This window comes from Gobio gobio, assembly GCF_949357685.1.
Source record: "Gobio gobio genome assembly, chromosome: 2".
NCBI lineage: Eukaryota > Metazoa > Chordata > Actinopteri > Cypriniformes > Gobionidae > Gobio > Gobio gobio.
In genome coordinates, this window is record NC_137098.1 from 46,194,036 (window position 1) to 46,215,375 (window position 21,340).

General features: G+C 39.2%; 2 protein-coding genes across 4 annotated transcripts in view; one reads left to right on the forward strand and one right to left on the reverse strand.

The window, feature by feature from the left end:
* gas2b (growth arrest-specific 2b) overlaps positions 1-8,744 on the forward strand; it is a 21,890-nt gene extending 13,146 nt beyond the window's left edge. For all 3 annotated transcript variants that reach the window (XM_079840898.1, XM_079840900.1, XM_079840899.1), the window contains 2 exons: positions 41-148; positions 6,947-8,744. In XM_079840898.1, the coding sequence (XP_079697024.1) occupies positions 41-148; positions 6,947-7,156 (318 nt within the window). In that variant the 3' untranslated portion in view covers positions 7,157-8,744. The remainder of the gene's footprint in view (positions 1-40; positions 149-6,946) is intronic.
* On the reverse strand, positions 8,214-21,075 carry tmem276b (transmembrane protein 276b). The gene is made up of 4 exons (XM_079840925.1): positions 20,419-21,075; positions 13,183-13,296; positions 10,997-11,134; positions 8,214-10,569 (listed from the first exon to the last, which is right to left on the reverse strand). Exons 1-4 carry the CDS (start codon positions 20,795-20,797, stop codon positions 10,319-10,321), a joined length of 882 nt encoding a protein of 293 aa, XP_079697051.1. The 5' UTR covers positions 20,798-21,075; the 3' UTR covers positions 8,214-10,318.
* Between the last annotated feature and the right edge of the window lie 265 nt (positions 21,076-21,340).

The following is a 21,340-nucleotide window of genomic DNA, read 5'->3' on the forward strand; positions in this document are numbered from 1 at the left end:
TCATTATCAAAAGCATGTTTTCTTTGTTGCTTTGTTTCAGGTGAGGGAGATATCAGAGGATCCACCATGCAAATGTCCAGTCAAATTCTGCATTGAGATGCAGCCAAAAGGCCATTATCGTGTCGGAGACAAAGTTCTCTATGTCAGGGTATGTACTACACTTTCCACAAAGACTGTCTTTTTTAAAATGTTATTCGATATTTATTATTGCATTTCTGTGGAAGGATATGAAAACTCGAGCCTCATTGTTTGTTATAAGCATTGACATGTCAACAAGCTCTGCTGTGCTTTCACTGTTTCTTTAGAAGCACAAATATTAGTTTTGAACCTGAGAGAACACAGTACTCTGTCAAGGCAAAGCCTCATGGGAGCTGGTGTTGCCTGGCAACATGAAGAAAAGGTTCACACCTTTGAATAGGGAAAAAAGAGGTTCAGACTAACAAATGTCTAGGATCAGGGCTGGAAAGTCGGTTCACATATACCAGAAAAGAACACTAATACTGCACAAGAAGCAATTATAAAATGCTCAGTCAAACTGAAAACACGCAGAATTTAGATTATAGTAAAACTCAAAATGCCTAAAAGTATGCTATGGGTTAGAGTCTTTAAAAGAGACAATGCATCTAAACCCTACAGGGAATAGTTAAATTATTAACAGAATTGTCACTTTGTCTCATTTGGAACCTGTACAAACTCATTACACGCTTAATTAAACATATCGGAAATACACTTACTAATTGTGTTCACTGTCACAGTAATAGCCATCAATAGATCAAGCTGTTTGTGAATGTTAATGAGAACTTCCCTTGCTTTTGTCATTTTGACATTTATCCATCAATACAAAGTTCTGTCATGATGAAACTCTAGATTGCTCAAGCTGATAGGTCTATAAGTTTTGCCTCTTTGTCGCCATCTCTGTTTGAAACCTGCAATTGCAGGTATTTGTGGAATGATTATCTTTACGTGGGTTGTGCATCGGCTCGGCTCCTCAGCACTTTTAAATAAAATTTTTTTAGGAGTTTGTGTGGCGGTCATTCATTCACTGCACCGGTGTGGATACTGTACTTCAGAATCACAGATTCTATGTCTTGGAAGTATGACCAAAATAGGAAATTTTCACCGGACAATGTCATCTGCCACTTTTGTTCTGACCAACTGAGGAAAAAAAAGCATTACAATGAATCGCGCTACCAATGGTGATTGAATCTAACGATCGCTTAACTCATATCGCATCAAACCGTGCAAATTATTATTATTGTTATACTTTGTTCGCAAATTGTTATTTTTAACAATATCAGCATTGCGTGAATACGTGTATTTAGTGTGTATTAGCGTTACCTGTAGATTTCAACTTCTGTACAGTCTAATCTTTTGCTTTTGACTATGGGTGAATCTCCAGTTGTCACTGATGATTGTCGTTTGGACCTTTCTGGATTACAATCCGCCATCAAAATGAGTTTAATTATTCCAGCTGCAGTGAGAAACGGCTATAAATGATCCGCCACCTGCAGCATCCTCACATGCGATATAGCCTACTAGCCGGACTCCTTCTTTATGTATTCAGACGTGACGTAATGACACAAAAACGAACTGCACCATGCTCGAATTTCCCGCAGAAAGCTACCAGTACCACTCAAATTATAACACATTATTACACGTTTACCCTTGTGAACCGGCTAAGGTAAGGGGATAGTTTTAAACACTGGCTGGTTATATACTTCCTCAAAAATTGATTTTGGAACATTTTTAACCAAAAATAGTTACGGACTGCAGCTTTAACTCAATCTGCTAGCAATCACATCACTCTCTATAGGGCACACCTGTCATTTTCTTAAATGAGCCGCGGCAATGTTTCAAATTAGCTTCTAACGCTAGACAAATGCCTTTATTTTCAACGCGATCACCTTGTACCCAAACCATTTCGAAACTAAGGAGCCATTTGTCCTCCGATTACAAACAAGCTCCTCGGCGCCGCGTTTGCGGGACTCATGTTTCGCGCTGTAGGGGATTTTAAAAAAGTGACGTGAGTGGAAGGGAGGCGGCGGCGCCGGGACAGTGTGTGTGTGAGAGCGGGAGGCAGAGCAGCAGAGAGATGCGACAGAGTTACGAAAATGCAGGCGCGGCTTGCGGCTGTTATTTCAAATAGCGCAGCATATTTTAAACTAATCGGTTAACCGGTTTCAACCGGCTAATGAGGCTCGGTGGTCGGTCAAGAAAATTTTTAGTTTTCGCCATCCCTACTTCAAATACTTGGTCAGCATTTGCTGTAGCAGTTGCAGCGCGCTTTCATAAATCCTCCAACTTCCCCAGCTCCACCTGTATCTGCTACAGGTAATTCATGTATGCTGTATTATACAGCATTAGCATGTCTTGTTCACAGCAGCGTATCGGTGTATGGATTAGCAGTAGCAAGTCCCATACTTGCTCTACTGAAGCAGCAGCAACAGCAGTGTTGCAGATATATTCTGTCAAGACCAAGCATATTAACATTGTCATATCCATTACCATGCCAAACACTCCGAGAGTTGTCATGACAGAACTTACTTTCTACCTAGAAACACAAACCAAACATTGAAATTTACTTTTATAGATCAAGTATAAATCAAAAACTTGTGTATAGTCTCTCAACTGGAGAGGAGAATTTAAATAAATCTCTTTTTTTTTCTTTTTCGCTGATGATACTATTCAATAACCAATGACTGAAACTTTTTTGAAGCAACAAGAGACAAGTTAGAAAGCATCTTAGTTCAACTAATTCTGCCATAAAGGTAGAATTCATCTATATGTTGGTTACTGATCAAGTGATTAGTAGTCTGATTGTATTCAGAGACTTTGCTTCTGTTGGCTCCACCACTCCCATTTATGATTTTTCAATCAGACAAATCCGTCATGGCAACAGTATGTGTGGCAGGGGAAGAAAAGCAGCAGCTTTCTGTCAGAGATCCAATTAGAGAGAGAGAGGCTTACTGTAGCACTTAAAGAGAAAGAGATGTGGAGCTTTTGATATCATTTCTCACCCTTCTTTTCAGTGGAAGGGAGTGTGGGGCATGTTTTTTTGTTAAACTTTTGTTGTGACATCCTGAGCTAAAATGAAAGAGAAGGAAGATCCATTAGATCATCACAATGGCTGAGCTGTGTAGCAGAAGGGGTGAAGAATCGGCGAATCATTAAGAAATACGATTCATGCCATGTCTGTCATTAACAGTGATGTTAATGGGTTCATGAACCCTTCTCTCTTTAGATCTGACTGGAAAGCATAATGCCATTTTAACACAGACTGTTGAAAGCTGTTTACCTTTATCTGACAGAACTCTCCTTTCACGGACACCCCATTTAAATGAATATGGCACAAGCTTCACAACCTTTTAGCACTTTTTGTACGTTTGTGTATTTTTGCTGTACATGTTCCACTAAGTTTATCTCGCTTCCTGATCTGTTCAGTAATTAAGACATATTCATTATTCATTCTTTTTACACAAAAGACAGATTAAGGGTCAGATATGGATCTCATCCAGGTGTGTCGAGGACGGAGGCAGACAGCTAAACAAACCAGGCCCTGGTGGTCTTGTTTTTGTCTCTCCAGTAGTGCTTTAAAGAGATTTTTCTGTGTAGCTACACATACGCTAATCTTTTTTTTCATGTCCATGGGGTCCATGGCCAAGCCTCCCCCGACCCCCCCTCTGGCGCCGGGCCTTGTTTTGTGTTTTTCGCTGCATTCATGCTGTAAACCAATGCTGCATCTCTTTTTGCCACTCAGTGGGGCGTAACCGCAGTCACTCCAGCTGACGGTGACGCCCCGTGCATACCCTCTATAGCCAGCCCCTTTTAGAACACATACTAGCTATTTGAACTCTATCCTATCTAGAGGATGTGTACTCATTCAGGTCCTGTTCAAACAAGGATATAGAAGCTACAATCTGCCATCTAGTGGTCAGTGTGTTAACAACAGCACGGTCACTTTCATCTCTTTCCCATTAATTTTTCAGTAGTAGAAGACGAGCGAAAATGACTCAAATCAATTTCGCTGTCGATATTATAGCGAATGAAATGAGAGGCTAAAGGAGTGTTGCAAATGGTAGCTAATAGGAACGAGGTTGGAGTTTGAACACACAGGCTTTTCAGAACGAACTATAATTTGTAATGGAGCATACATGTTCTTCCCACTGCATTCGATTATTAACATAGTCCACAGTGCAGAATGAAAGTAGGCCCTGTTTTTTATTTACGTACTGGTCAGAAGCGCTAAGGGTTATTTGACTGACGCTGGGTTTTCTTAAACAGACTCCCCCTCCCTCGCGTCTTTCTGTGTATTTGTTCATTCTCGCTCGCCCTCACCTCTTCTGTCAGCCCTGACATTTTAATCTGCTTGGAAACAGCTGAGACTGATCAAACCGCATGGTAATTAGAATTACCCTGCTTGGCAAACGCGCGCACGCGTGAATAGGCTATATCCCTCTATTAGGATGCATCGAGCTAAAAGGGTTTGGAGGGGTGGGAGGTGCAAAACATATAAATCTGGTTGTATTACCAGCAGCTTAACAGGTTTGTAATGAGAGGGTCAAGACTGATAAGGTGGAGGGGAGGAGGAAATAGATGACTGTCGGTGCCTCAGGGGACAGAGACACATTTCTCAGGAGACGTGACCCTTTCTAGTTTCAATGCATTTCTATTTCGTGTGTCTTGATCATGCTCGGGAGCGGTTGCCGTGGCAGCGGGTGAGCTTCACGCCACGCGCCGTAGGTGTATGTCTGAAAAGCCCGTGTGTGTGTGTGTGTGTGTGTGTGTGTGTGTGTGTGGATTTGTCCTGCGCTGGTGCTCAGCTGGTGCCGTGAGGTGGTGTTTCATTAAGCTTAATGAGATTTTAGCAGCACAGTCTCTCCCTCTCTCTCTCTCACACACACTCACACACACACACACACACACACACACACACACACACACACACACACACACACACACACACACACACACACACACACACACACACACACACACACACACACACACACACACACACACACACACACACACACACACACACACACACACACACACACACACTCGCCGCCTTTCTGACTGGGATCATTTGCCTTTCTTCGGATCTGTTGCATATTCGATGTAGACTTTGAATATTTTATGAAGGAGGAGGGGGTATTAGGGAGATCTTATTTATATAATGTATTGTGAAGTCTGATATTTGAGAAACTATATATAACTTTGTCAATTCTTTCAGTGTTTTTTGAAAATTTTTACTGAAATGTTTCCTGTGGTGTGACATAGAAAGAAATAAGAACACTGAAAAAAAGGTGTGCTGGATTTACATGATTTAATCATGTACATTGGTTCCACAATCCACATGAATCAATTAAGTTAATCAAACATAATTTGTTCACATAATTCCAACATCATAGAATCAAGTAATTTTAAAGTAACCGAATTGAGTAATCTCACAAAGATTTTAATATGGCTCCCTAACAACAGTGGTGTACACAGGGGGGCTTGATCAAAATCAAAATATTCAAGGTTTTTTATTTTTGTATATTTTTGTTGACTGATCTATAACGCTGTGTTAACTAGCTTTCATTCTATTAGCCAGCAATATCACATAATGAACATGCCAAGTGAAATACTCTTTAATGACATCTGCTGAATCAGTCCGCAGCCTAAGCAATCACTCCGCTCTTCTCCACGATGGTAACCCAGTGTAATTTAAATGGTTAATTAATTGGTTCACATTCACCCCAAATAATTGAATCTAGTAGATTGCCCATTTTAGTGAATTACATTAATCGAAAGCAAAGAAATCATGTTTAGAAGAGAAACACAATTTTGTTGCATAGATCGCAAATAATATGATTAAGTAAATTGGACAATAGGTTTTCCTGTTTTTTTCAGTGAATATAGGGGTGTTGCACCAAAGGACAACAGAAATTAACACTTTTTTTTATAGTTGTTCCAAAAAAGTTAAATATTTCAACAATTCTGACACAAAATCTTACCATGTGCACATGCCATGGGCTTCACAGTAACATGACCTTGAATGGGGTCCTTCAACTAATAAAGTTGTCAGCGGCATTACCCGACTTAAAATCAGGATATGGTGTCACACCAGAGGACATGGTTTTTACTGACAAAATGTATAGAGTTACTACGCTTTTAGAAATACATGGATGAAAAAATTATTGCCCTTTACACTTGTAAAATTATACCTAAGGTATTTATTAACATTTGTATGCTTTTCTTTTTTATTGATAAAATGTGTAATTTATTGAGCCATGCTTGAGACAGTCACACCATAATTTTGAGATTTGGCTAAAGACAAAGCAGTTTTTATAACAACAGGTCCATGTAAGACAAAGAAATGTTTAACCCTTTACTGCATTTTAAATACTAATTATATTTAATTATCTTGTGTGACAGTGAAAATGCCATCACACACACACACACACACACACGCACACACACGCACACACACAGAAAGAGAGAGAGAGCTGTGGCATCAATGTCAACACAATGAACAATCTTGCCCCTAGAAGTAATAGCGTAATTATTTGCCAACAACAGTATCGTTGAGTAACATGTTTCATAATATGAGAGGTCATGTGTCAAGAAACCAATAAAAAGGTATATAAGTTATGGCCATTATATTTTTATTGTGTGTCATTGCCAATCATTTTTAAGATAGAAATGCTAGCATTAAACAGAAAGTCAATGGTCATAATTTCCATGTTAGGAATGCTAAACAACATTTTTTGAGATGTGTTGGAAATAACAGTGGTGAGAATGTTTATACTTTCAGAAAAAGACTGTATATATAAATGTACAGGGCTAAAAGTGCCAGTAGTGGTAGAAACACCTGCCTTTAACATCTGTGGAAGTATTTTGTTGAACAAATATTTCATCAAGAATATCTTGTGCATTCTCTCTCTCATGCTTTCTTTTACAGATGTTGAATGATAAGCATGCCATGGTGCGTGTTGGTGGTGGATGGGAGACCTTTGGTACTTACTTGTTAAAGCATGACCCGTGCAGGATGACCACGATTGCCCGGCCTGGAGCCAAAACCTGCAAGACTAACAGCAGGTCCCCAGTCAAGAGAGAGCTGTCCCGGGACAGTTATATGGTCGTGGGAACTCACTCCCGCTTTAAGAAGTGATGTGACTCAGTAACTGCTACCTCTGTTAAATCAACAGCAGGCTGACTTTGTTTTTCTAGGAGGGAAGCAGCCCAGGTGGCTCGATCTTTTAATTTTGTAATTCATCTTTTTTCAGGGCAGTGGTCCCGAACCTTTTTGGGTCATCACAGGTATGTTCTGATAGGGTCGCAGACAGCTTTAAATATATTCAGCCCAAGGTATGCTAATGTTGCTCATTGATGAATCTACAGTTTATGATTATGTGAATGAATTTCTGGAGTTTTTAGAACATTCTGTTTACTTTTGTATGATACACAATTTTGGTACTGTGCTGGGTCACCATTGATGTCGAATGTCGAAATCTGTCCTGACGCAAAGGAATATTGACCCATATGGTCTTATATAGAGTACATATCGAATAAATATCTATTCTTTTTGTTCACAGATATTAAGAATTTTTAAGACTTTTTTTCTTCTCATGTTAAAAGCATAAAGGGCGGGATCTCTAATATTAAATCATTTACTGGGAAGCCAACATTGATTTACTTAGTTTTTTATTTTATTGTAACTTTTAATTTTTGGATATATGCTGTACTCTGAAGTTTACAAAGACATTCTTTTGAATGAGGGTTTAAAAGGAACTTGTTCCACAAAGATCCTCTAGGTGGTGTCCTATATCAAGCGATAAGCTGTATTTATAGAATTACCACAACATTACATTTTTGTGTAAAAATGTGTATAGAGGACTGTGAACATATAACAATGCAGTATAGAAAGTATGGTGATACTTTACAATAACACCCCATTAGTTAACACTTACTAACATTAACTAATGAGCAATACATTTGTTACAGTATTTATAAATCACAAATGGAGCCTTATTGTAAAGTGTCAAGGAAAGTATAGTAAACCAGACCCACCTGGCCCATATGCTAAGGATTATTATTTTTATTATTATTATTCATTTTACACTCTTATATGTATTCATATAGCAAGCCAAACTGAAGCCCGGGGGACTATCACATTAAAAATATTTTAATTAAAAAATAATGAAATATAAATGAAAGGTAACTCATGATGAAATGCTACTAACATTTTATTTCATAAAATAAAAGTCATTTAAAAAAATCGACAATCTAAATACAATGAAATTAATCAATATGACGGCATGCGAGACAGTGACACCTGTTTTCTCCTCATGAAATGAACCAGTAAAACAGTTCATACCCAAAAACAAATAAAAAAGTGGTGCTACTTCAGCCGCCAAAGAAAATGGCAGCATTAAAATATCTCCCCAAAAGTGACAAAACACCTGAAGCTGCTTTTATCCGAGAAGCTGTTTTCTTTTGTACACATTTTTCTTGTGCTCTTTTTTAAAATCCTGTCCAAAACATTCACATTTTCATCTTGTCTAAGTGCCATTTATTACTAAATTTCCACTATGTTTTCTGTTTTCAGTCAATACATGATCTGCAGTTCATCAGAAAGGTCCCACTCAATACAACACTTTCCTATCTGCCTAAAGGGATCTGTTCTTTTAGCTTTGTTCATTGTATGTCTATGACATAAATGTTTGAGCCAATCAGCTGTATTCCATAAAAGCACAACCATAAAAATGACTCCCCAGTTTCCCCACATTTCCCAAAATACGCACTCCGAATACTTCCACAGTATTTGCCGTACTTAAAGGTCTTACGTTAACTATTGCATTTACCCATCCCCACCGTGAATATCAACATCAGTATATTGTGCTCAAGAATTGATCTGAATTATGTGGAGGTCTATGAGGCTATGAATGCACATTTGGCAAAGACATGTGAGGCATTGTTAAATGATTTATGACAACTGTGCTTTTCACAGTAGCATCCTCAATAAATAATATCCATTGGCGAGAGAAGAATCAATATGAATTATTCATGATAATGTGGAGACACACTCACTGTTAAAAAAAGACATTAGATTATTACTAGATTAAAGCCTCCAGGCCTGTTGGAGTTGTTTAAAATATTGTTTGGTTGGAGTTGGTCGTACAAACATCACATGATGTAAACATTATATCTTGTTGCGTCACGTGTTCTGTATTGTAGCAAACTAAACACCCCGTTCCTGCAATCCATCGTCTTGATTTCAAATCTGTACATTATGCTTTCTGTATTTAGACCTCGTATCACTTTTCGTGACTAAACATAACACTGAATTCCCTTAGAAATCCTTGACTTGCATGTGCACCCATAGCTTTAATTGTATCTCGACTATTCAACAACATTCAGTCGTGGTTGGAAGGTGCTGAGCTCTCGTATAACTCCGATTCTAAGCATGTTGTGCTCATGACAGCAATAAGGCTTCATACAGAAATAACCCCCACAAACATAATTAGGTTCACATGCCATTTAGTAATAAATTTGGTCAGATTCCTCAAAACAGCTACCACGGACCAAGCCAGGTCACCGATCGGTACAATCATAACAAAGAGTGAAAAGTCTCCATTTGTATCCTAAGCATAATTTCATACAAATGCAGACAAAATCTAGACAAAATGAAGTATTTTTACACGTACAGACTCTTTGAGGCCTTAGGAAATGTGCTTCTCAAAGCTTGAATGACAGAAATACTTTTATCTCTTCTTTCTGTGGCTCCCCACTTCATTCCGGGCTTAAACTCCTCCACACCATCAGTCAGCTATAAGAAAACCTGTGGATTTATTTGTTCTCTTGACGTCTTGGAAAAGATTTCTGTGCAGTTGTGAAATTTTGAAAAGAGAGCACCATTATTATGAATCCTCTTGGAGAGAGGACAGTCGCCTCTAGCTCGCTTCTCTGTCATGAAGCGGAGCAGTGAACATTTTCATTGGGATTTTTGTGTGTGTGTGTGTCACAAAGGACAAGAGTGAGACATGTGAGAGGAAGATGCTCGGTGGTCTGTGCATGTGTCTCCATCTTGACTCTCAGCAGTGTCCAGACCATTTACAGATTTGAACCTTTTAATCAAATGGACGGTGCACACAAGTTGTGTTGACAACGGTGATCAACAAGAGCCCGAAAGCCCTTTGAGTCATGAGAATGGATAGAGGGATGATCCAGTCAATATACTGCATGATGATGAATAGGCCAGATGCTTTGTCCTTACGTAGACGCTGTATACATGTTGTGAAAACGTTGCTGCAATGCTGCTCCAGAAGTCTGCTCACACAGTCCCATTTTCGTGCCTGGACTTGTGGACTGTGGTGCGGGCCAAAGGGCTGCTTAAAGAAGGGGCCAGTGTACATAAGAAACCGGCCAGCAGGGTGAGACCCAGTCCGCCCCAGGCACAGAACATGGACCAGCCGTACCCGTGACTGATGTCCTCTGGAAGGCCGTAAAGGTAACGTGGGTAACGGGACAGCTCAAAGTTAATGCCCGCCACACACGTACAAAGGGAGATAATACAGCAGGTTCCTGTCAGAGAGGAAATTACTCAAGATGTATCATCAAACATTCGTGAAACACACTTTCCTTATAGAGCACAAATATAAGATGCAAAGAGTTCATGCTTTTGATCTATTTTCAAAGCACCTTTATGTATTTATTTACATAATGTTGTTTGAGAAACCAGCCACTAGATGGCGACAAAATTGACCAGTCAAGTTACATTCCGTCATTTTCTTTCTCTCTCTCTCTCTCTCTCTCTCTCTCTCTCTCTCTCTCTCTCTCTCTCTCTCTCTCTCTCTCTCTCTCTCTCTCTCTCTCTTCTCTCTCTCTCTCTCTCTCTCTCTCTCTCTCTCTCTCTCTCTTCTCTCTCTCTCTCTCTCTCTCTCTCTCTCTCTCTCTCTCTCTCTCTCTCTCTCTCTCTCGCACACTCTCTCGCACACTCTCTGTCTCTTACCGCCCATGAGGAAGAGTAGTCCAGCTACATACTGCATGAGATCATGTTGTTGACAGCATCCAAGAACCCCAATGATCCAGCCAAAAAGGATGATAGAGACAGCCATGCCCACAAAACCTGCTGTCATCTCCCGCAGATCTGCAGCACAAACCACAAACATCAAGCCCCTTTTGTTGCTTCTCAGGGCTTGTAAGCACGGCTTATATTGTAAGTGACTTAGATTGCATGCTAAATATTATTTAATAATATTTATTCATCAAGGACAAGGATATATATATATATATATATTTCATATTTCAATAACATTTCATATTATTATACCATCTTGAACAAACAATGTTCTATTCACTATTCACTCATTTAAAAATAGCATTTCTTATTAATATCACAGTTGAAAATGTAAGTTGTGCTGCTTAATCTTTTTTTGTGAAAACCATGAAACCAATATTTTTTTCCAGGAGTCTTTAATGAATTGGAAGGTCAGAATAACAGCATTTGTCTGAAATATAAATCTTTTGTAAACATTATTAATGTCTTTACTGTCACTTTAATGGATCCTTGCTGAATAAAAGTTTTAGTTTTTCCAAGATTTCAATTAATAGTAAAATTTCATTAAATTGAATAATCCTTACAATGCTTATTATTAATATTATGAATTAAGAATTTTAAATTAGTAAAAAAATTTAAATAATAATTTTGTGAATCTTGAAAATGTTTAAATTTAAGTTTAAAATGTATACAAAATGTTTTATTAAGCTCTTTTTTACCCATTTAAAATAATTCTTAATTCATAATATGTAATTATTATTCATTTCAATTTGATGGAATTTTACTATTAATTGAAATGTATAAATCTTGAAAAAGGCTTAAAGGGATAGTTCACCCAAAAATCAAAATTAGCCAATGATTTACTCACCCTCAAGTCATCCTAGGTGTATATGACATTCTTCTTTCAGACGAATACAATCTGAGTTATATTACAAATGTTCTGGCTAATCCAAGCATTATAATAGCAGTAATAGTTGCTCTGTTCTTGAAGTCCATAAAAAATGCATCTGTCCGTCAAAAAACGTGCTCCACACGGCCCGGGGTGTTAATAAAGGCCTTCTGAAGCGAATCGATGCGTTTGTGTAAGAAAAATATCCATATTTAAAAATGTATTTAATTTTTTTCTATGGCTCTGCATCAGCCGTCCCCGCGCCATCACTTCCGGCGAATAAGGTCAAAATACATGCAAAATACCGGTGCGATCATAGATATATACATAGATTCCTCATTAGTGCCTACGCGGATCGGTCGAATGAGGCATCTACATATATATCTTTGATTATGGCAATATTTTGACCTTATTCCCTGGAAGTTATGGCGCTGGGAATACTAGATGACATTCGTCTGATAAGAGTTAAAAAAATAACATAAATACTGTTCGGTTTCTCGCAGAATCAATATGTCGCCACGCGCTGCATGGTTTAATAAGGATTCGTATGTCTATGTGTTTTTACTCTCATTGCTCTCATTCTCTAAAATATCCCCATTGACATGCATTATACGACTATCACACTGCACAGGTTGGAGTTAAAAATCTTCATTTGTGTTCTACTGAGGAAACAAAGACACCTACATCTTGGATGCCCTGGGGGTAAGCAGATAAACATAAAAAAATAGATTTTGGGTGAACTATCCCTTTAACTTTTTTTTTTTTTTGAGTGTAGAGGTAAATCATTAAATCTAAATAAGAGGAGGGAAATATATCAGTGAGTATTCTGTATTTGTCAGAACAGGCTGGCAGGCAGTATAAAATGTTTGACATTTTTGGGGAAATAAATAATGAATCTTCTTCAGTGTACACAAGATCTCGTATCCGGTGACTGAACGTGTGCTTTCATTTAAACAATATAAGATGTCTAGCCAAAGTATCATCCGTATACATTCATTCTCCAGACCATTAATCCTCTATAGAGTCACAGGGAAAAGTATCATAATATTGCTACAACTGGGGATTGGAGAAGGATCAGTTACAATCCCTTTAGAAGTAAAAAGTGTGTGTGTACAGTTTCACAAATATTGCCTTTAAACATGCACATCATAGACACAATTGTGTATGCATTAATGAACTGATAAACCCCAAAGGCATGAATTTTGTAAATCTGATACAAGTAAAAAAAAACAGCATCTGTCAGACTCACGCAGGGCATGCCACTCATCTTGTCGGATGGTCTTGGTGATATTGATGGGAAGGTTTCGAGGCAGGATTGAAGAGGTGTAATGATACTTTACAGGGGTGCATCTCTGTATCAACCCTATTTAAAACAAAACAGTGAATCAAGAATTGCACAAAAGTATACTATTTTATGACGTGAAGGAAAAGCAAATCCGTCCGAGGCTTTAATCTCCTGAGGAACAGCAGGTCTGTTGTGATCATAAACTGCAACAAAGTGGCCCATGCTTGTATTCACTTTAATTAAAGCATTTCCTGGAGAGAAATTAGGCACACATGATCAAATGCAGTCATAAATGTCATAGTTCTGTAATTATTTTATTTTCATGTGAAATAGAGAACCACAGGCTGTAAAAATCAAACCTACTTCATTCAGTTGTAGACATTTAATACTATAAACACCTCAGTATTTAAGAATACCTGAACTGCGATAACGATCACTAATGTCTGGGAAATATAGCCTATGACAGCAAAATTGCTATTTTTAAAAGGGAAGAGTTATGTTTATCCGAAAACAAATCCGCATGCATAAAAACAAACCAACCCAAACTAGCAGCAGTAAAAAGTGTGGATAGTCGTTCCTAAACAGTAGCATGCTTGTATACCATTACATATATTAGTTTTATATATAAAAAAAAAGAGATAACATTTGGTTGGCACTATAAGGTTTTGCGTCATCTAGAATGATGTAAGTGTGTTGTGTGTTGACAAGCTGTGTATGGTGCTGATTGCCTTCCTCGCTGTTGAGAATCTTATGAATCCTGAACAGGCGAGTGTGAACCTTAGAATAATTAACATGCGATTTATGAAGCAGAAACAGTCATTTTCATTCATAAGGTTTCTTTCTCCTGGACATTAATCTGGTAGCAATTCCGATCTTTATCAGAGAAACCTCAGAGAAATGTTGTGACTCAGTTTGCTGTTTTATACCAATACATTTCAGTCCCCACAGGCTATGCAATGTTTTTCAAGGTACAGTTTGTGTTCTTTTCACCCACATCAGCATTATTTTTTAGCCTTCCTCCAGCTGATGATTTGGTCTGGGATTGATTTGCATAAATCAGAGCAGACATTCATGTTCTATTCATAAGTGTTGCAACGTGCGTGGTATGGTTTGACACTCTTCCAGTTGTTAGACTACGTGACGGTGATGCAAGATATGGGGCCTCGTTTATAAGATCTTGCTTAGAAATCATCCTACATTTGATCTTATGATCATTTCTCAAATGTTCATAAATGTGTGATTTAGAAAACGAACGTACGCACAAAAAAACATACTTTATTTACAAACATACATACAATTGAACAGTCTCAAATGATCTTGAAATTATGTGCAGCTGAATGTTTCAGATCTCCACCTTGTAATGTCATTAGCATATAAAAGAGCTCCAGTCAACATCCAAATCCTTTACCTGAGAATGGCTAGTGGCAAGCATTGCTTAGATTTCCAAACTTCTGCAGTACTTTGACTCTCTGCCACAAGGAAAAGTGCATACGTCTGCTCAGACCCTGACATGGCGCAAAGCACTTTTCCACGTCAAAGACAGTTTTTATAAATATAAACGTTGGCATGGAATTTAGCGTACGCACGTTTTCTAAATGAGGCACACGGAGTGGTTTTCTGTTCGGATGCCTCGATATCTCTTGATGTTTTTGCAGTGAGCCTACAGAATGTTATTTATGATTGCCTCTTATTTTCCACTGCATAGTACAGTTTGGTACGGCTCACTTTTAGGGGGTTATCCACTGTGTACAGTACCTAGTACCTGGCACTTTTTTTAGAACCACCTCAGTTGAGGTTCCAAGCGAGCCGTACCGAAACTAAAATGTGCCGTGTAAACACTGCAGATCACTGATTGGTCAGAGAGAACTGTCACTACCAGCGACACGAGACACCAAACCCTCTAGATTTAAATAGTCAGCAACAGCCACCGCAGAATCACTTTTTCGCTTGACTTTTTCGCATGACTTGCTTTAAATGACCGTCGCACACAACTTGAAAAAAGAAATGGATGTATCGTGGTCAGTAGACGAGGTGGGGTGCAACTATAACGATCAGTCTATAATCCCACACACTTTAAAGCGGTACTAAACTGCAGTGGAAAAGCAAACCGAGCCAAAGGGAGCTGAAACGAGCTGTGCCGTGCCGAGTTAGCCTAGAAATCTAGACGCACCCTAGCGGCACCAAATGTAATTTGCTGCCAGGGTAGTCTAGCAACTCTCCGTTGGCTTGCGAGCTGGAAAAACCAAACTCTGGTCAGGCCAATCACATCGTGTATAGAGTCGGTGGGCGGGCTTTACATAATGACGACAGAGTTGCGGTGGTTATGCGTGCTACTTGTAAACAAAGAAGCTGGCGAAACAGCAGTCTTTCGAATCGACTTTGGCCGCGACTCTGGAAGACTTGGAGTTAAGCTTTTCTTTGAGAAAAGAATAAAGAACGACACTTAAGTCATTCTTAAAAAAGGAAGATGTGTTCGGAGTTTTGCCAACCGGATACGGCGAAAGTTTAATCTATCAACTAGCTCCGCTTCACCTTCTTCGTTGCTCTGGTTGGTTGTAGCGCTATCCTATTGCGTGCAGAGGGAATTTGAAAGACAACAGTTTATCCCGCCCCTCAAATTGAGCCCTGCCAATGTTGAGTTCCGAGACCCAACATCTTGATGCTTCATAACATTAATATTTGAACTACTTTAGTGACAAGGACTATTTTAACAATGTATTAACCTTTCTGGGCCTTGAAAGTGGTAATAATGCTGCAGTCTATTGGGGGTCAGAAAGCTCTCGGATTTCATCAAAAATATCTTCATTTGGGTTTTGAAGATGAATGAAGGTCTTACGGGTTTGGAGCAATTCTGTAGCACTCCTCTCAGAAACTGAAGCCTCCGCGCCTCGATCACCCCCAAGTGGTTGGTCCCAGTATAGGTCATAACCCCTGCCCCTCCGTGTATTCTAATGGATGCCATATAAACTAAACAATCGGATTACACTTCATATAATTTTTCCCCAAAGTTGGTTTCTGTCATTGTAGGCAGTTTTTATCACAATGATTTAATTTCAAGTGTACGTTTTTTTTTGTTAGATATTTGATGTTATAAAAAAACAGGGGGTGTGACGTCATGATTGAGAGCTGAGATTGACGGCTTCTCTGAGTGAAGTCGTCACTGATGTAGCATTCACACCGGACGCGAATGACGCAAATAATTTGCGCTATTTGCGCGAAGTTGGACGCTTGAACATTTTGAGTTTACTCGCTTCATTCGCACGTGAAATTCGCTTCATTCGTACGTGAAATTCGCTTCATTCGTACGTGAAATTTGCTTCATTCGCGCGTGACATTCATTTCACAACAGACACGAATTCCCGACATGGGAGGGGCTTCTGCAAGCCGGTTCGTCTCGTTGAGAATTGGCGGACATTGGCTGTGTTGAAATGTCTTTTTTGTTAAAATTCTACTGTTAATATGTAACAAAACGTAGTTTTTACTTTTTCAGGCGATAATGTAGTTGTTTAAAGCTCAATTCTATGGTTTATTTATAAAAAGAGTGCCTATTTGAACATTTTATCTGGCGTTTTCGGAGTTGTGAGCTCCTTAACCCCGGCGAGAGCAGCCTTTCCTCGGCTAGTCCTTCTGACGTCTGCAGCTGGCTATATGTCTCGAGCTATAATTCGTCTTGTGTATATGTAACGGGCGATCTTTGGTCTCATGGATCTACGATCTAATGACGCGCCGTGTCATTCGCGCGAATCGCACAGCAGAATGTCTATTTGTGTCTTTGCATTGACTTAACATGTAAATCACTCGCGCAAATCGAGTCATTCGCGTCCGGTGTGAACACACCATGAGGCACTAACTAACTTTTTTGGGGGGAGATTGGAGCTTTAGCTTTAATTTCTACATTTCCATAACTGTTTATTTCACACCGACATAATGAATTGTTCTGCATCTGCAAGAGTGTGGGCAGGCTTTTGATATCGCAGCTCTTTTTCCTACTCTCTACTGCGCAGATTCCGGTCCCGAGGTCACTACGGCGCAGACTCGGTCCCAATTTTCCATATTCGGACCTCCGGAGGCTTCATTTACTTCAGCGGAAGAGAATGAAGTCGCGTCGTCCATATTTTTTTGCGTCTATGGTTTGGAACGACAACGAGGAATTAATGACAGAATTTTTGGGTGAACTAATCATTTAAATGAATATTATAATATGCACGTGTCTCTTGATGTCAGATACAAAGGTACGTTGGTTCAAAGGGAGACTAGCGTTTTCTAACTGATCATTTTAAATTGCTCCTCTTATAACGGAAACAAACGTTTAATTGAAAAGAATATGAAATTCAATGGTTAAATTATACAGAAATCAAATTAAACAAGTGATTATTTACTTGATTGTTTAAGTCCAAAATATTTCAGATTTTAGTGGCTGAAATACAAAGGCTAATTATGTAAATAAATACAACATTTAGGATGTCGAAAATAGACTGAGACCATGTGGTTTTATCTGAGACAATAAGCCAAGACCCAGAGCGTAACAAGACCCAGACCAAGGCTACATCTCAATAGGTCTCCAGACCAAGACTCTAACCTGAAAAATATGAAGAAAATGCTGTTGGAAGCTAATCTAGGATGATATTAATCGCCTCTTTACACTTCACTGAGAGCAGTGATATTCTTCTGAGGGATTTCATGATGCAGACACTGGCTTTCATCAACATCAGTAAACTGAATTACTAAAACACACACAACAAATTGGTTCTCATAACCCATCGAAATATGATTACATCTCGCTGCATCAAAAAGCATATAGTTGAGTTGTTGTTTTTCCATCACAGAAACAACCATATTAAACGCAAATGCTGTGTTTAATATGAACTGGTTTATTGGATTCTCAGATGATTCTCAGGCATCAGACATGCTGGGTCAAAGGGTGAGATAGACACACTCTAAAAAATGCTTGATTAAAAACAACCCAAGTTGGGTTGAATATGGACTAACCCAGCAATTGGGTTGTTTAAACCCATCGAATGGGTTGTTTTAACCCAGCGGTTGGGTTGAATGTTTGCTTAAAACAACCCAATCGATGGGTTAAAACAACCCAATCACTGAGTTAAAACAACCTAACCGCTAGGTTAAAACAACCCAATTGCTGGGTTAGTCCATATTCAACCCAACTTGGGTGGTTTTTAACCCAGCATTTTTTAGAGTGCATATTGTGCATTAGACAAAACAAGAGAAAAGAGGAGAAGTCAAGGATAAAGAAGAAATGCTGCCATTTAATTACAGTCTTTACAGAAATTAGCCTTAAATTCATTCATCAAAGTGTTTTCTAAGGCACAAAAACACATCGAGTTTTCTGCTATACAGATCTGTTACGAAATGACGGGTACAGACCTCATGCGTAGATGAGCAGAAAGCACACTGTGTCATGTTTATCATATCTATGTGTCAAATATATTGTGACAGCTTGTTCTATGTCACAACAGACACATCAAAGACGCTTTCCACAGTCAACTGTTCATTCTCTGCTGATGAAAATGCATATATTCATGTACTCATATTTGTGTAAAAAAGGAAAACATGTCTGTGGAATCTGATGAAAACTCTACAAAGATCAATACCTAGCGCAGATCAGATTTTTCAGGATACAATTCAAATTTGCATAGCACATTTTATTTGCTTTTTATATGTATTGCTACTGAGAATTTCTGTCTAAAGAAACATGACATGCGAGATTGTCTTATTAGGTTTTTAAAACATTCTGACATGTTAATTTTACTCAGGAGAGTATCACTGACAATCAGGAACAATGTTTTGCCTGCTTTATCTGAACACAAAGATTACTGGGTTGACAAGGGTTGGCGAATAAATTGGATTATAAATCTGGAAGAAATGTATTCCTGGGTGTTGGCTCGCGTCTAACTGGAGTGGTTATACAGCATCACTGCTTCATCATTCATGACATCCACAGACTACAGAGCCACTTAGGGTGACCTGGGAAAATCAATGAACAAATTATTGATGAAGATATGGTCAAGTGAGCAGCGTTCCTTCTCTTTGCAACCCAGCAAGAGAAATGGCTGCTGTGAAAGCTCACACTTAATATTTAAGGCCTGAAATCAGCATTCATATGACAAGGGAAGTAAAACATAACCATTTTGCTTAGGTTTAATCATCTGCTAGATTTTGTTATCTGATAAACTATATAGTCTAGACATTCTTTAACACAGTATTATCGGTCTTCTACAAAACAAATACTTACGTTCACTAGTACTGCATTTATACACCACACTTGAACAGTGCATTCCCCCCTGTAAATATTGCTCGTTTTGTTTCTTAATAAGCCACAAAACAATAATAGAGGTCTTAATAGGTTTAGAATAAATAGTTCACACCATACACCTCAGTCCATATTGACAGAGGATGCTCTGGTGCTGCTTTGGTTTTGTGTACATGATGCAGCATCAGAGCAGCCTTGAACTTCGCTACTGTCATCCCAGAATATATGAGTCAAAAACAAGAATTGTTCTTTAAGTTTGGGATAATCCCTTTGTTATTTTAATAGTTTTATTATAAAATATTATTAATATTTAAAAAATATATTTTTGTCTGTCAAATCAGTGTTTCAATGTGACGTTTTCTACACTGGGTTATCAAAGGAATTCTCCTTATATCATCTTAGACTGACATCCTTATTTGTTTATAGTTTTAATTTGATGTTTACATTAATCATTTCATATTTTTCTATATTTGTAATTTAAAATGTACAATTGTAAATGCTATATATAGACATTTATGCTCCGTGTAGCATTTAATAGTAAGTGTAAATGCACCTTTTTCCTGGTATATAAGCAACTTCTGTGCCGCCTTTAGAAATGGCACAGGTCGGCGGAATTCAGCACCTCGGACAGCGACTGGGATCTAATTCAGGCCCTCCACATTTCCCTTTACTGTTGACATCACTTTAGAAGCAAACCTAATAACGTAATTTAATAGCGGAAGTGCCAGTAAACGGAGGCTAATTCCACGTAGTTACGGTGACAACGGGAAGAACCAGCCTGTCCGAATGGCACTGATAACAGTCAGGCAAAATGTTCGTGGGAGATTCACCTCTGGATGAACGTCCACATCCGTTCGCTTCTAAACAAAACGGCCTGGACCGAGGCTCTAGTGGCCGACAATGGCATCTCAAAACAGAAAGCAGCTCACCTTTGTAAATGAGATCCTCGGTCTCCAGGTCAAAGCCCTCGCGATGACACTTTCTCCACAGACCCGAGATCGTGGAGTTGAACTGGCGGCTGCAGTGAGACTCCATGGCCGTCGCCGAAGCCGGAGCGTGCCGCTTGACGCGCGCCTCAGTCGCTTTCCTCTCATAGCCCTTTGGAGGCATCTGGAGAGGCAAGTTGTGATTTGAGATGTAAATGTATCCGGGATCGTTCCGCTTGTTTGCGTAGTTCTTACAGCGTTCGCGGTGCCGCCGAGCATCCGTCTCGTACCAATAATCGGTGCAGATGGCCATAGCCAACAAGACCAGAGCGGAAAACGCCAAGAAAAGCCCCGCGCTGGTTAAAATCTTAATGGCGGCCATCTTCTCCGCTCGTTGGAGAGCCCAGACAGACGCGCGGTCCTCCCTCGGCAGCCGTTGTGAAAGGCAAAGCAAGAAAACAAGACCGAATCTCTAGCAGCTCTCGGACGCTGACATGACCAGGCTCGATTCCAGCTCGATCTATTGTTGCAGAGCGCCCGGGCAGATGTGCTGGTTTTCCACCATCTATTTTGCTTTTGAGTTAAGGAGAGGGGGAGAGATGGGAAGAGGAGAGGCGATGCGAGAACCAGTACTGAGTGAGTGGTGCTTGGTTTGAGTGCAATGCTCTCTCTTTCCTCTTGGGCCTCGGCGAACTGAGAAGAGACCAATTAGATGCACCAGGAACATGAGGAATAGTGATAAACATGAGAGGGTCATCTATTGATTACACACTCCAGTACAGTCAGCATCACAGCTGTTCACAAACTGTATTTATTCAAGACTACTGTATCCTTTTAGCTCTCTTGCTCTCCATGATTTTTAAACATGTTTAATGACTAATTATTGACGCATTCTTTTCTCTTTTGAAAAAAAATTGCTAAATAA